General features: G+C 44.7%; 1 protein-coding gene across 2 annotated transcripts; it reads right to left on the reverse strand.

The window, feature by feature from the left end:
- Positions 1–1687: 1687 nt before the first annotated feature.
- Positions 1688–13603, reverse strand: LOC111850863 (transmembrane channel-like protein 7). Of its 2 annotated transcripts, XM_023825189.2 has the most exons (16): positions 13448–13603; positions 12623–12878; positions 11310–11458; positions 11071–11226; positions 10512–10597; positions 10082–10227; positions 9627–9774; positions 9376–9543; positions 7020–7174; positions 6766–6877; positions 4821–4918; positions 4511–4694; positions 4126–4256; positions 3885–4040; positions 3717–3795; positions 1688–2715 (listed from the first exon to the last, which is right to left on the reverse strand). In XM_023825189.2, exons 1-16 carry the CDS (start codon positions 13464–13466, stop codon positions 2545–2547), a joined length of 2214 nt encoding a protein of 737 aa, XP_023680957.2. In that variant the 5' UTR covers positions 13467–13603; the 3' UTR covers positions 1688–2544. The 2 variants fall into 2 exon arrangements, with proteins under 2 accessions (XP_023680957.2, XP_023680958.2); XM_023825190.2 differs by lacking the exon at positions 13448–13603 and having other exon boundaries at positions 12663–12782.
- Positions 13604–14400: the final 797 nt, after the last annotated feature.

The raw sequence follows: 14400 nt of genomic DNA on the forward strand, positions 1-14400 counted from the left end.
AAACAGCGTATTGCACATCCAACATAACTTATTGTATGTATTCAGGGTGAGGGTGGAACACGGCCAGTGTCGCACACCGGTGCTCAGGGTGCGGGTGGAGGTTGGGCACTTGTCCAGCCGCACTTGGTGAGAAAGTCCAGTAACCAAATGCATATGGAGGGAGTCAATCCTAATGTATACAGTTTGTTAATCAATTATACTATCTGTTCATCCAGTTGGGGGAGTAGTAAAGAGAATTTCCCCTCAGGGATCAATAAAGTATCAATAATAATAATAATAATTATTATTATTAATAATAATAAGATGGCTGTCACTGAGGGTCACAGAGGGTCTGGAGTCAAGCAGCATATTACAGAAAGCAGGGAACAAACACCCAGAAGAGGATTCAAACCACCATCCCACCACAGTGTAGTTCATTGATCATTTGAAACCAGCTGAATATGTTAATAAGTAACATTATTTTCGGTTTACGAGTGATGTTTTGTAAACCATGCAAAGCCAGATAGAATTTTAGAGGTTATGGGCTGAGGATTTGGAGTCTCTCTTATTCTCCATCCCATTCAGCTATCTGCAAGCCAGGCAGCGAGTTCACTGAAGGACTTCAGCAGTGCAGCCCCTTCATATTATCACTACCCCATCTGCCATATTACACGACTTGCCCTTCCGAACGCATTGTGAGTCCGTTTCCATTTACTGAGTTGTACCTCCCATGATGGTACACTGGATGGCACTGTTGCCTCTCAGCTGCAGGGCCGGGGGGTTCAGATTTAGGCTTTGGCTCTGCATCTGCAGTTTGCATACTCACCTTGGAGTTTCCTCCTGTTAGTGACTATAAATTGGCCATAATCACTGCACTCTGAGTGTCCCCCTGCCTGTAGACTCACCCTGACCCTGTACTGGGGATGTGGTTATGGACAAGAACAGGGTGGTCTGATTTATAACAATGTGTTGGTATAAAATGCCCACCTACATCTGCCATACCACAAAGGTCAGAAGCCTTTTTCAGAGGGTACAGGTGCAAACTCCACACGTACAGAACCATAGCCGAGACTCGAACCCTGCTCCCAGAGCTGTGAAAGAACAGTGCTACCTAATGCATCAGAATATCACTCCATGAGCAGAGTTCAGTAATTCAGGTCCAAAGAGTAAAAGTCCAGACCAAGATTTTGTTTCAACCAACTAGTTGAGCATAAAGAGTCACAGTCACAGTAGTACTCAACTGGTTGGTTGAAACAAAATCCTGGTCTGGACTTTTACTCTCTGGACCTGAATTACCCAACTCTGTCCATGAGATACCCAAAGGTATTTCAAGGTTCTCATTAAGGGGTAGGACGACAGTAACAAAGACCGAATTCCAAAAGCTTTTACACTCCCTTTTAAAACCCCAATTACAAGCAGCAAAAAACCCTCACGGGCATGTAAGACCTTTGGTGTGTGACAGTTTCATTTTTAAGTAGCAGCCAATCTGGTCGGGGAGCTGTACAACAAGTCAGTCAGGATCTGAAGTCAGGAGACGACGTAAAGCCAGGAGACCGTAGAGACAGCACAGGACGGACCCTCAATGCTGCACCAGCATTCGCCATCACTCAGTATGCAGTGCTGAGGAGAAGACGGTCACATGCTACTTTCTACTTCATCTTTTTATAAATAAATACTTCTCTCTAAAACCATCAGCACAAGAGAAGAGTTCAAACTCAAAATACTGAAAGTGTTTAATTAATTTGACAAATCACAATAGAAAACTGCTTTTGATGTCAGTGGTTATTTTGTGTAGTACAAAACATGTAACAGTCAGTTACCAAATGACACAGGGGGGTGACACTAAAATTGAGCTACTTCTAATAATGGTTTAATAATGTTTAATATTATAGAATATTTATAAAAACAAAATATTTCCATTTGACATAGACTACAGTAATAATAAAATCACAGTAGAGAAAATATTTTAAAAGTTAAACAAGACTGGTAGGTTGACGACAATCTAGTGGCTAATGGTTAAATGAAGTGTTTAATTTGTTTACATTTTCTCTGTCAGAAACCAGCATCCTTCCTAAATCAATGTGTTTACATCCTTAAACACTTAGTCACTCTGTTTAATTTGTGACAAGTGACTGAATAACGGAAACTTAATTCAGACTAACTTAACTGCTGTTTAAAAAAAGGTCCTTCACTGAAGGCATTAATGATCAGAACTCCCAATGAGGAAAAAAAACTAAGTAGATTAAAAAAACAGTACTGAAGAAGTAAACAGGGACAAAATATTCAAAAAGGCACCACATATGAGTCAGGTTATGAGAAGTGAATTCTATTGCACCTAATGATACTGGAGGAGACGTTTCCTCTTTAAGGCCACAGATCTGACCACCTGTCGGGCTGCAGGACAGGTGGGGAGACGAGTTGCTGCCTGACACTGATCAGGCTAATTTCCCAGGAGTTCTGTGAGGCCTGTCTTTCAAAAGGATAGTGCAGGCCTCCTCTGGACCAATCGGGACTCACGGATGGGCTCATTAAAAGTTTCCTGAGGAACCCCCCCAGACATCTAGTTTATACGTTGGTTGTGGAGACGGGTGGCTCGAGGAGGCAGAGCCCCTGGGAGGTGCTGCTCCGAGGGCCGTACAGACCCGAGCTGCTCGAAGATGTCCCCCCTCGGAACCTAGCCGCCGATCTCTGTGCCTGCAGCAGCTTCTCGATCAGGAAGCGCTTGTCTCGAGCCTCCTGAAAGGGGAGTGAGCAAAATACACGGTCCGTTCTGGAAGCACCTGACAAACATTTCATGATGGTTTTGAAGGAAGAAACAAATGTAACACATGCTAAACTCCTCAATCTACCTCTGTATGCTGCTGTACCACTAGGTACGTGCAGCTCAGGAAATAATTGAGACCCCTTTAAACAAACCTGCATTTTTAAATCCTACTTTAATCCTGTTTCTGCTGGCAGAAGGCTATGCTGACCAGCAGGTTGCTTCCAGGCACAACATTTCTAAGACAGTAGTACACAAGAATAAGGTGAAGCAGGAGACACTGGGAATGACCAGAAACCAGGCAGGTAAAGGGCAGAAGCAACTATCTAATGCCAGAGATGACCGTCAACTTATCTGACAGTTTCTCATTAATTGGAGGATGACATCAAGTGACCTTCAAAAGGAATGGGAAACATTAAGTGCAGGTGTGAAGTGCAGTTCATATTGGACTCCTAGAAGCAGGACTGAAGACCCAAGAAGCAAGGAAGAAGCCCTTCATCAAGGAAGAACCAGTCTGCAGTTTGCAAAACAATATTATGCACAGACACACACCCATAAATTGAGAAATGAGTGAAACAAAAAATTGTGCTGTGGTCTCTTCATTTTTCCAAAGCTGCAATTAAGAGCTCAGTTATATCAACGTTCTTTTCTTTTAGTGGTGCACTAACATATTGACTAGCATCCCGCCCAGTGTGCCCCCAGCCTTGTGCCCTGTACCTCCTGGGATAGCCTCCTCTCTCCCCTGCAACCCTGACCAGGACAAGCAGCGTGAAGATGGATAGATGCATGGGTGGATGGAGAGCTGACACATTGTTTTTATATTTAGTGTCTTTATTTGTAGTGTAAATTCTAATAAATCTCACTATACTAATGTTGTTAATACATGTCACGTCAACAGACTGGGAACATCTCCCAAAGCTTCAGCTCGTGATAAGTTCCCAGAATGCCGTTCTTGTCCCGTATCACCAGCACTCACCATGGCGAGCTGCTCCCGGAGCTGGTGGATCACACACTTGTGAGCTCTTGCCAGCGCGATGACGTAAAACATGGCCAAGCTGCGGGGAGGCAGTGCGTTCGGATTTCAGCGTGCAAAAAGAAACAGGCGGCACAGCTAAGGAGGAGACGGGAGATTGGGGAGCCTCACCAGGTAATGACGAAGAAGCACACCGCAGAGGCCTCCGAGGCGAGGCCTTTCAAGAAGATTGTTATCCCATAGGGCAGCTGGTCTACGCTACGGGGTACCACCTCCCAGGAGGTCTTGAAGCCAACAAAGGGGCCACATGCCTGCGAGCAGCTGATCCTGAGAGACCCGCACACACAAGAGACAGTGCTCAGTGGCGCCCCCTTGTGTACACAAGAGGCTGGAGCGCAGAACGGTCACTCACTGTGCGAAGCTGGCGATAATGGGGATGTAGGCCATGGTGAGGCCGATCAGCAGCACGCCCAGGAAGAAGAAGTTGGAGCTGGAGGCGCGGAAGGGGCGGGTAGCTGGGCGGCAGTTGTGTATTAAGGTCAGCTGCAAGATTCATCACGCTGTTAATGCTGTTGATGTCGCATGTTTATCATTAATGTGTCTAATCAACAATGATGGTACTTACAGTAATGTCATTATTGGGTTACTTGGTATTTACTTAGCATAAGCAGACTGTGTACAGGGGTGTTAGAAAAAAAGGATTTTGGAATAAGACTTTGACTGCCATCCCAATCATTTCTACATTCATTTAAAGCCCTAAGATAGAAAGCCCTGGTCAGCCAGGAGAGGCACTGCACCTTCTTGATGTAGAAAATGATGAAGTACTTGATGGTGCTGATGGCGGGCAGCAGAGGGCAGTAGAAGGTGCCGATCCAGCAGATAGTCTGGCCATAGACTATCTCCAGCACATTATTGGGGATGGCAAACTCCTGCTGCCCCCACCACTTGGCCAGGCCGTGTTCACAGTGAGTGACAAGGAGCCTGGGAAGGGGAATGAGAAACAGCGCCTCACGGTGGGTACAGTGAGCCATGCAGAGTCACAGGTCTGTCCCATCTTAATACTCCAGCCCAGAAAATGTGGCAGCTGGAGGGGTAGAGGAGACTCACTTCCTGGGGAACTCCACAAAGAGAGTGGTGGCACCGATGATGAGGAAGTCGAATATCATGAGCTTGTACATCTCCTGTCCGACGCGAGACTCCCAGCACTGCAGGGGACAGCAATCATAACTACAGTCACCAGCACTGCAGGGGACAGCAATCATAACTACAGTCACCAGCACTGCAGGGGACAGCAATCATAACTACAGTCACCAGCACTGCAGGGGATAGCAATCATAACTACAGTCATCAGCACTGCAGGGGACAGCAATCATAACTACAGTCACCAGCACTGCAGGGGACAGCAATCATAACTACAGTCACCAGCACTGCAGGGGATAGCAATCATAACTACAGTCACCAGCACTGCAGGGGATAGCAATCATAACTACAGTCACCAGCACTGCAGGGGACAGCAATCATAACTACAGTCACCAGCACTGCAGGGGACAGCAATCATAACTACAGTCACCAGCACTGCAGGGGACAGCAAATCATAACTACAGTCACCAGCACTGCAGGGGACAGCAATCATAACTACAGTCACCAGCACTGCAGGGGACAGCAATCATAACTACTGTCACCAGCACTGCAGGGGACAGCAATCATTATTACAGTCATCAGCACTGCAGGGGATAGCAATCATAACTACAGTCAGCAGCACTGCAGGGGACAGCAATCATTATTACAGTCATCAGCACTGCAGGGGACAGCAATCATAACTACAGTCACCAGCACTGCAGGGGACAGCAATCATAACTACAGTCACCAGCACTGCAGGGGACAGCAATCATAACTACAGTCATCAGCACTGCAGGGGACAGCAATCATAACTACAGTCACCAGCACTGCAGGGGACAGCAATCATAACTACAGTCATCAGCACTGCAGGGGACAGCAATCATAACTACAGTCACCAGCACTGCAGGGGACAGCAATCATAACTACAGTCACCAGCACTGCAGGGGACAGCAATCATAACTACAGTCATCAGCACTGCAGGGGACAGCAATCATAACTACAGTCACCAGCACTGCAGGGGACAGCAATCATAACTACAGTCATCAGCACTGCAGGGGACAGCAATCATAACTACAGTCACCAGCACTGCAGGGGACAGCAATCATAACTACAGTCATCAGCACTGCAGGGGACAGCAATCATAACTACAGTCATCAGCACTGCAGGGGACAGCAATCATAACTACAGTCATACGCTTACAAAAGATGCTAATCCCATCTTTCACGCTCTAATGTTTGTCCCACATACAGGTGTCAGGATACAGTATGGGCTCCATTTTAACCCACCTTTCCCAAGGCTGACAAAACACTGCTTTCTCTTAGCAATCCCAGGGAGCACAAATATATTTCAGTCCTTCCCTCTACTCTAAGTTGCTCGTAAATGAGAAAATAATGTAGCTCCTATTTTACTGTTTTTTCCAGTGCAGCCGCTCTACCAAGCTTAGAATTAGATGATAAAATTATTTTTTAAATATCAAAGAAAGCCTTACATGGCATACATGAAATTGGATTCTTGCACTAGGCCGCAATTGTGTCTTAACAAGGCAGCTATTGTGTGGCGGTTAGAGAGAAAACAGCCTTCAGTCCGTTTTGGGGACAATGCAGCCAAACATCACTGAGCATGGTTTTAACAGTGGTTGTCTCTACACGTATAAATATATATAGCTGTATAAACCATAGACCGGGTCAGAAATGTGACAGGTAAGAATATTACCCAAACTTACCCCCTTGGCATTTTCCCAGTACTGTCAGGAGGACCCAAAAAATTGTATTTGTTAAATAAGTCAGTTCATCACTGGAACCAACTCTACTCAATTTGTGTGTTTAAACCTTTAGTTTACTGCACTATATTAATTTTATAGAAAACTCAATTCCTGGAAACTTGGATTACCCAGCCATCAGAGGTATACCTCACTCTCCTCAAAGGTACTCACTGGATAGAGCTCATGGTTGTACCCACAGGGACAGCTGGTATCCCTACAGGTTATCTGGGACCAGAGGGAGAAGAGCAGCACTCCAATACTGGCCAGACGCATGAACACGCACCTGGACGAGGAGGATCGGCAAAGATGATTAACTACCACTAGATCCGTGAAGAACCTCAAATGCACGAGATTCATATTTACAGGTTGTGAATGAACGGTTTTCCCTGGGTAGTGTTGGAGATGAAGACCCAATACCTCATTACCTCATGAGCGTGAAGCGGATCTCAAAGGCTGGGGAGTAGTCCTCATACTGGATGATGAGCGAGAAGATGAGCGGAGTGATGAAGTTGCCCAGGGTGATCACGATGGAGGGCAGGTACTCAGAGAGCAATTCCAGTATGAAGATTTGGTGTTTCAACTGTGGACAGGAGAGTACCTTCATGTTCAGACCTTGACAACTCAAAGGTACATAACAGTGAGTCAGAATCTTTCTCCTATGAGTCAAGCTACCGCCTTATTAATCCGGCTGTCAAATTCCACAACAAACACTCACTGGGCAACGAGGAAAACAAGATGCTTGAAATTAAGCCATGGCTGGGAAAGTAGCAAGTCCAGCAACCACAAGAAATGGCTGTTGAGTTATAGACAATCAGATGGTCAGTATTAAGTAACCCCAGCATTATGAAGTTCAGGAGAGGAGGCAAACACTGCAGCCAATCAGATGATCAGTATTGCTTTGAAAAAACACCCAAAGACCATTTATCTTTAAGGTCATTTTCACATATATATTTTAGATAAATCCCAGAATTAGCCTTAAAGCCTTTACTGATGTTGGAGCTGGCCCTGGAATTAATCAGACATAAACAGAAAGCAAACTGATGGACAACTAACAAACAGCTAAATGAATCAAAGCACGTGTGCAATTTATTCCTTATTATTAACATTTGCCCTGTAACCCTGACTAAGCTTAAGCGGCTGTGAGATGGATGGATGGAATGTTATTTTCTTTTTAAATTCACAAATTTTGATATATTTACAAACTGTTCAGTTGTTGCATAGACTGAATAAATACCAGGGCCGGTATGCATAAAACTTCCTAAGGCTGGTCTTAAGAATGGTCGTACACTTGGACTTAAGAGTAAAAAAAAACTTAGCAAAAAGTAGGACCTAGGAGCAATGTATAAAACTGTTAAAGTAACTTTCAGCAAAGTCTAAGCCCAATTCCTAAGTGATGACGGAGCCAGCATTTAAGTGTTGTGAAATGAGGACTACAAATAAAATCCCGCCCCAAATACTGAGTTCAACCAATAGAGAAGCTGCACGGTGAATATATTAGTGAGGTTAAACCGTTAATGTACAGCTTTATACAACATACCTTTCTGTGATCATACCTTTAATTGGTTGTACAAAAATCTACCTAGCACACCAACAATCAATTTCCACTAATAGATGCACATGTTGTATAAATTATGGGTCAAACGCAAAACTCATAGCAAGACATTGAATTCTAAAAGAAAACCAAACTGGACGACAAACAAAACGGTTCTTTTGGCACAGTTGGTGCTTAAATGGAAGGAGGTAGTGCGAGGAAAGTTTGGCCCAGCTGTTACAAGCACGGACAAAAAAAGCTTAGGAGGCTATTGCAAGCTCCGTAAGTGCTGTGACACCTCGGACAAGGCGTTCAGCAGAGGAATGTGAAAAAAGGTGGTATAATGTTTTATCGACCTCCCGAAAGGAAATCACAGTTTATAAAGCAAGCATGCAAGCTACAGGTTTGTGTAATTACTTATATTGCTCTCATGACCCTCGCTATAATAGATGATGATGATAATAATAATAATAATTATTATTATTATTATATTTTTCCAGTTGCCAAAAACGTAGCATCATTTTCACCTTCAGTTCAATTGTAAGTGCATTTTTAGGTGACGTAGGAGATTGTATCCAGTTCCTAATTAGGTTGGTAACAAAAAGAACGCCTTCATGATTGAGCCTGTACCTTTTTATCAACTCATTATTGTCGTACGTCTGCAGTACGCCCTTTCTTTCACGGAAAGTGCGCGGCCTCCGTCTTCGTGCGCGTAGTGCTGCTGCCATCGTGCAACTCCTAACTGGTTTAGGAGTCCTCTCCAACTCTCTTAAATAATTTAGGAGCTGAGACCTACTCTTAACACTTAAGAATGTTTATGCATGCCACCTATTCTTAAGTCTGGGAGTAGGAGCAAAATCACGTCACTCTTAGAATTGTGACGCATTTAAGAGAGAAATTTTACTCTGAGAAGTTTTATGCATATCGGCCCAGATCTTTTCTGCATATCGGCCCACAATTTTTTCAAATGTCATAAAAACTCAGTGGACAGTCATCTTTTTCTCCAGTATAAACAAGGCTGTAAGTGTGATTTTTTTTTCTCCCCCCGACAGCATTTTCAGTGATTTTCACTGATTTTCAAACCAGCAGAATGAATCAATAAGGCCTGCATTTAAAGTGAATGCTGTCTCAGTTCAGGGTTAAGTCATACAATATAATCTCAACCTCAGTTCTAGAAGACCTGCAAACCCAAATCCTTCAACAGCAACAAAAGGCAAATGACAAAGACTGGTGCAAATATTGCATTTCACCTGGGATTCCTGGGAGTAGATGGTGGCCCTATAGATGCAGTAGAAGCAGGCAGCCAGCACGGACACCACAAAAATGTTGAGGGCCAACCGTATTGTGTAGATCCGGCACTTCTCCTTGCGTGTGCGCCCCGCTATCTTCTGCTTTATCCTCTCCTCCTCCAGGTCCGTCTGGGTAGGGGGGACAGGATTTGAGTAAGAACGAGCAACAGCACCAGCACTGCAGGGGCCTCCATTTCCGAGCTCCGACCCACCTTTAGCTCATATAACAGGCTGCTCCTCTTTAGCCTGGCCGCGTTCGCGTTGGTGATGCAGAAGTCCCAGCCCGCGAAGATCTTGTTGCAGAAGCTCTGGAAGAGTTCTTCATCCTGGATGAGGTTTTGCTTAAAGCCAGCTGCAGATCTGGAGGTTACAGGGGATCTCAGACCAAAGCAAGTCACCTGGGAAGCCTCCTGTCATTTAATCTTACTCTGCAAACATTAGCTATATCAGTGTTTCTCAATCCGGTCCTCGGGGACCCACAGTCGGTCCACATTTTTGCTCTCTCCCAGCTCCAGTAGGACTGACTGTGGGTCCCCAAGGGCCAGGTTGGAAAACACTGAGCTATATAATCAGCAGGATAGTGATCAAGCTTCACTCTCTGTGACTGGTGATGTCATTGTCAGTCGCTCCCTTTACTGCTTACACGACACTGTAAAACGCAACATACCTTTTCACAATCCATATGAGGCTCAGAAACAGGTAAGCCACGGTGATAAGGATGTAGGCCAGAGGAAGGTTGTAAGAGAATTTAGGGAAATTAATGCTGTCCACCTTGTAGTACCCATAAAACAAGTATGTTTCTTCCAAGAACCCCTGTATGACATGAAACAAACAAGAAGCTTCAAGAGCGCTGTTCTGACATCATCTGTATGGACTTACAGTATTCTCGGAAATTCATTTACACTGTTAAATGTCAATAACACACCTACATTTCCTGACCCTAAAGATGTGTGAGAACCCTGTGTCAGACTAACCTTACAAAGATCATTTAGGACTTGGCATGGAAAACTAAGTCTGCAATGCAGTGAGGAGTACATGCTGTAAAAGAGATTTCAGGCCTGTTAATATCCCCAGTGATGTGGTGCCGCTGTACTTACTGTGCCAGATAGGAGGTCTGAGATGTACTGGTGAAATACGACCAGGCCCTGCCTGGAGGTGCTGGGATAATCACTACATGTCTTTTCTGAAAAACAGAGCACAGCCTGCAGTCTTACTAAGAGTTCAATTACTTTCTCCATTTGGATATCAATGAAATACATATAATCAATGCATATTGTCAAGGCTGTGAATGGCTGTGAGGGAGGTCTGTCTATATGAGGCAGGCAGGTATGTATGAGAGCTGAGCTAGAGATCAGTCTGTATGAATGAGGCGACGTCACTGCAAGAGAGATCAGTCTGTATGAGGAAGGTGATGTCACTGGAAGAGAGGTCAGTCTGTATGAGGAAGGTGACGTCACTGCGGGTTAGGTCAGTCTGTATGATGGACATAGCATCATTGTAAGAGAGGTTAGTTTGTAGGAGGGAGGTGATGTCACTGCGGGAGAGGTCAGTCTGTGTTATGGAGGCACATCTGGGGGACATGGTGTGTCTCCAGGGGAAGTCTGTCTGTATACCAGATGCAAGGCATGCGGAGAGAAGGCCCAGGCTGGTACCCACCATTGTCCAGGTTGGAGGTGATGTTTCCCGAGGCGTGGGGCACGGCGATTATGGGCAGCATGACGAAGCCAAACATCAACAGGAAAATGACAAAGTTGAGCAGGACCAGAAACCGAAGGAAGGAGAAGTAGGAGCGGATCCCTGTGCCAAACATCCCTACAGCGCAGAGAGAGGTGGCGTGAGGGAGAGAGCACCACCTGCTGGGCGGGTCGCGCACATGGGAAGGCTGCAGCTCTCACCCTCTATGACGTGGATGTCGGTCCTCCAGAGCTGAAGGGCCATCAGCAGATGTCCACCTTCCTCCCTCAGCCTCTTGAGGGAGTGCCGAGTCCCCTGCCACCACTGCTCCCAGCCAACCAGCTCCTTTTCCGTCTCCATGTGCCGCTCCCTGGCAGGCAGACAGGCCGCCATCACTCACGGGCTATTCTGAGGATACCCCACGGCTGGGGTCATGGGGGTTAAGTGCCACTAAATCCCTGGGCTGTACATTAATAAAAATCTGCCAATGAGCCCCGGGGCGAAATACGAGTCGGTAACACAGGCCACACACATTTAAGAGGGATAATGAGCCGTGTGTAACAGGACCTTACAGAAGAATACAGCATCAAGAGGCTGATATCTGTTTCACTTAGAGAAATGATAGTCTTCTGTTAAAATATATATGACTCTTTGGAGCACAGTTTCCACCCTTATTACACTTCCCTTTTACTTCCTGTTTTCTCTCCAGACCAGAATTTCGAATGTGTCTACAAATAAGCCGATACCTCAGCGACACCCATCACAAAACCGCTGCTTGCAGACTAAGCTCAAACGACGCAAATTACAGCTCTTCCGATGCTGATAAGTGAATCTGCTTCGAATTTGATATACAGACGCTCCTCTGCTTACGAACTTTAAACTTACGAACCTTCAGACATACGAACGAAGAGGACTGTAAGTCCAAATTGTGTTCCTTGGGTTCCTTGGGTGCGTACTCCCAGCATCCTAGTTCCTCGTACTTGCATACAGTATGTCCTTAAAATGATGTTGAATAACGACTTACGAACATTTCAAGTTACGAACGGCTGTTCGGAACGTATCTCGTTCGTAAGTAGAGGAGCGTCTGTATCTGTTTTACATAATGCTGCACATTTGTGTTACTGATCTTTTAAGCTGTTTTCACTAACATGTTTAAAACTCATTTTGATATCAATTCCTCTCCAATTTTCCTAAAGCCTTATCAATGTTACGATGTGATACAGTAACAACAACAATAATAATAATTAGTACTAATTACATATAATAATATTATAGTTTATATTTAGGTGACCATAGCTAGGACAAGTGGTTGGAAGATGGATGGATATTTAGTTAATAAGTAAAGACTAAAACTTGCACACTCCATTAACTGTCCAGATTTCACTGAAGGACTTGTTAGCACTTCATATAAAAGAAGCATGTATAAGCTTAATCTCCCATACACAGGAGTGTACAGTACAGCCAACAGAGCTGATGGAATTGATCTCGTTTTCACGAAGTGAGCGTCTGGCGGACAGGAGGTCAGCTGACTGACTTGTGCCTGCGTTTCTCCACCATGGAGAGCGGCAGCTCACGGGCATGTCTCTGCAGTGGTGCCACCTTGGGCCTCTCTTCCAGCCTCTCCCCTTTAAGTTTCCAGCTGGAAGACGAGCCTAATCGCGTGCGCTGGCCGCTCCGCCTTCTGGAGCTGCCGGCGACGGACGGCTTCCGGCGGTACAGCAGGGACTGGTAGCTGGGCAGCTGGTCCAGCAGCAGGTTACTGGAGGGACCGCTCGGGCCCATGAAGAAAACTGAAGGGAGAGGCAACAAGGCTGCTAAGATCCAGATGGGCAGTCAGGGGGCAGCATTATTTTATTACAGTTACATTAACACATCATTAATCTCACCATGCATATAGAGTTTAATACCAAAACAAAGCTAGCAGTAGTTAATGCCACACATTTAATATTTCTAGATATATGTCCAAGAATTATTATTATTGTTGTTATTATTATAACAACGACAGCATTGCTTCCATAGTTTTTGTTACAAGCTTGATACACAGGAATTGTGTAATTCTGAGCTACAACAGTGCTATTACAAGGAATATAAGGAATTCCAGAGATGTTCAGACACGTTACTGCTGCCAAACGGCGTTAACATGGGCGCCCAACGCCAACCTCTGTCCTTATGATGTGATTTTAGCAAAAGTTAGCATTCACAAATAACAGCCATTACATTACAGCGCAAAACAATGAAGGCTTCCTAAAAGAAAACATAGCTATGGAGGGGACGGTCGACAAGCTGACCTGCCGGATCCAGAGTTTCAATTACTTGGATCTACTTGTAAATAAAAGACAAAAGAAGAAATAATACATACCCGAGTCGTTATGATCCATTTTGATAAACAGTCGCCGATCGTCAATTTAAAGCGGACAGACTCCGTCCTGTACTTCCCTTCCTCTGTCCCAAAAGCAGTGAGCTTCGCCTCCCACAAACTTACGCTCCGCCCCAGCCGAACAGCGCGCGCTCCCTCACTGCGTGGAATGTCGGCAGCGCTTGCTGATAAAATGCGCGTTACAAAGCATGACTAACAAACTGTGTCGTATATAGGTCATAATAATGGATGATGATGATGATGATGATGACGACGACGACAACAACGACGGCAACAACAACAATAATTATTATAATAATAATAATAATAATAATAATAATCCATCCACTCATATTAATCCATCTAACCACTAATAAGATTGGGAGACACACATAAAACACAGGCAAGACTCAAATCCTCCACTATCTTCGCAGTAGCGCAGCTAGAGATTTTGGGCCCTATGAAAATATACATATTGGGCCCCCGACCCACACCAATCCATATACGTTACAAATTTTTTTGAGCCCGTCACTCGGGGACCTTGAAATCGTCCTAATCCCCCTTTACGGCGCCCCCGTATGGTGGTATGATGCAGCCCCAACAAGCCAACATACCAAGCTTTTTACGTAAGAGTGCATTCGTTTTACGCAGTTAAAAACAGAGACCACAAGGGGGCACAATAAACATTTATGACAAACAGTGTTCTTAAGATCTCATTAAATTTCACATCAGATTGGCCCACTTCTTCACAAGGAAAATCACGGAACTTCTGTAATTGGCTATACAGTGGGAAACTAAAGACCTTTGAATCATAATGCATTTTACTGAAACTGGAATTATAGCAAGAGAAAAATTCTCATTAGTATAATGCACATTTATATGGTCTGCATAGCAATTAAAGTTTGCACTTATAATTGAAATCACATTTGTCGAAAAATACTCAAACACTCAAAAAT

Source organism: Paramormyrops kingsleyae, chromosome 5 (genome assembly GCF_048594095.1).
Source record: "Paramormyrops kingsleyae isolate MSU_618 chromosome 5, PKINGS_0.4, whole genome shotgun sequence".
In the NCBI taxonomy this organism is placed as follows: domain Eukaryota; kingdom Metazoa; phylum Chordata; class Actinopteri; order Osteoglossiformes; family Mormyridae; genus Paramormyrops; species Paramormyrops kingsleyae.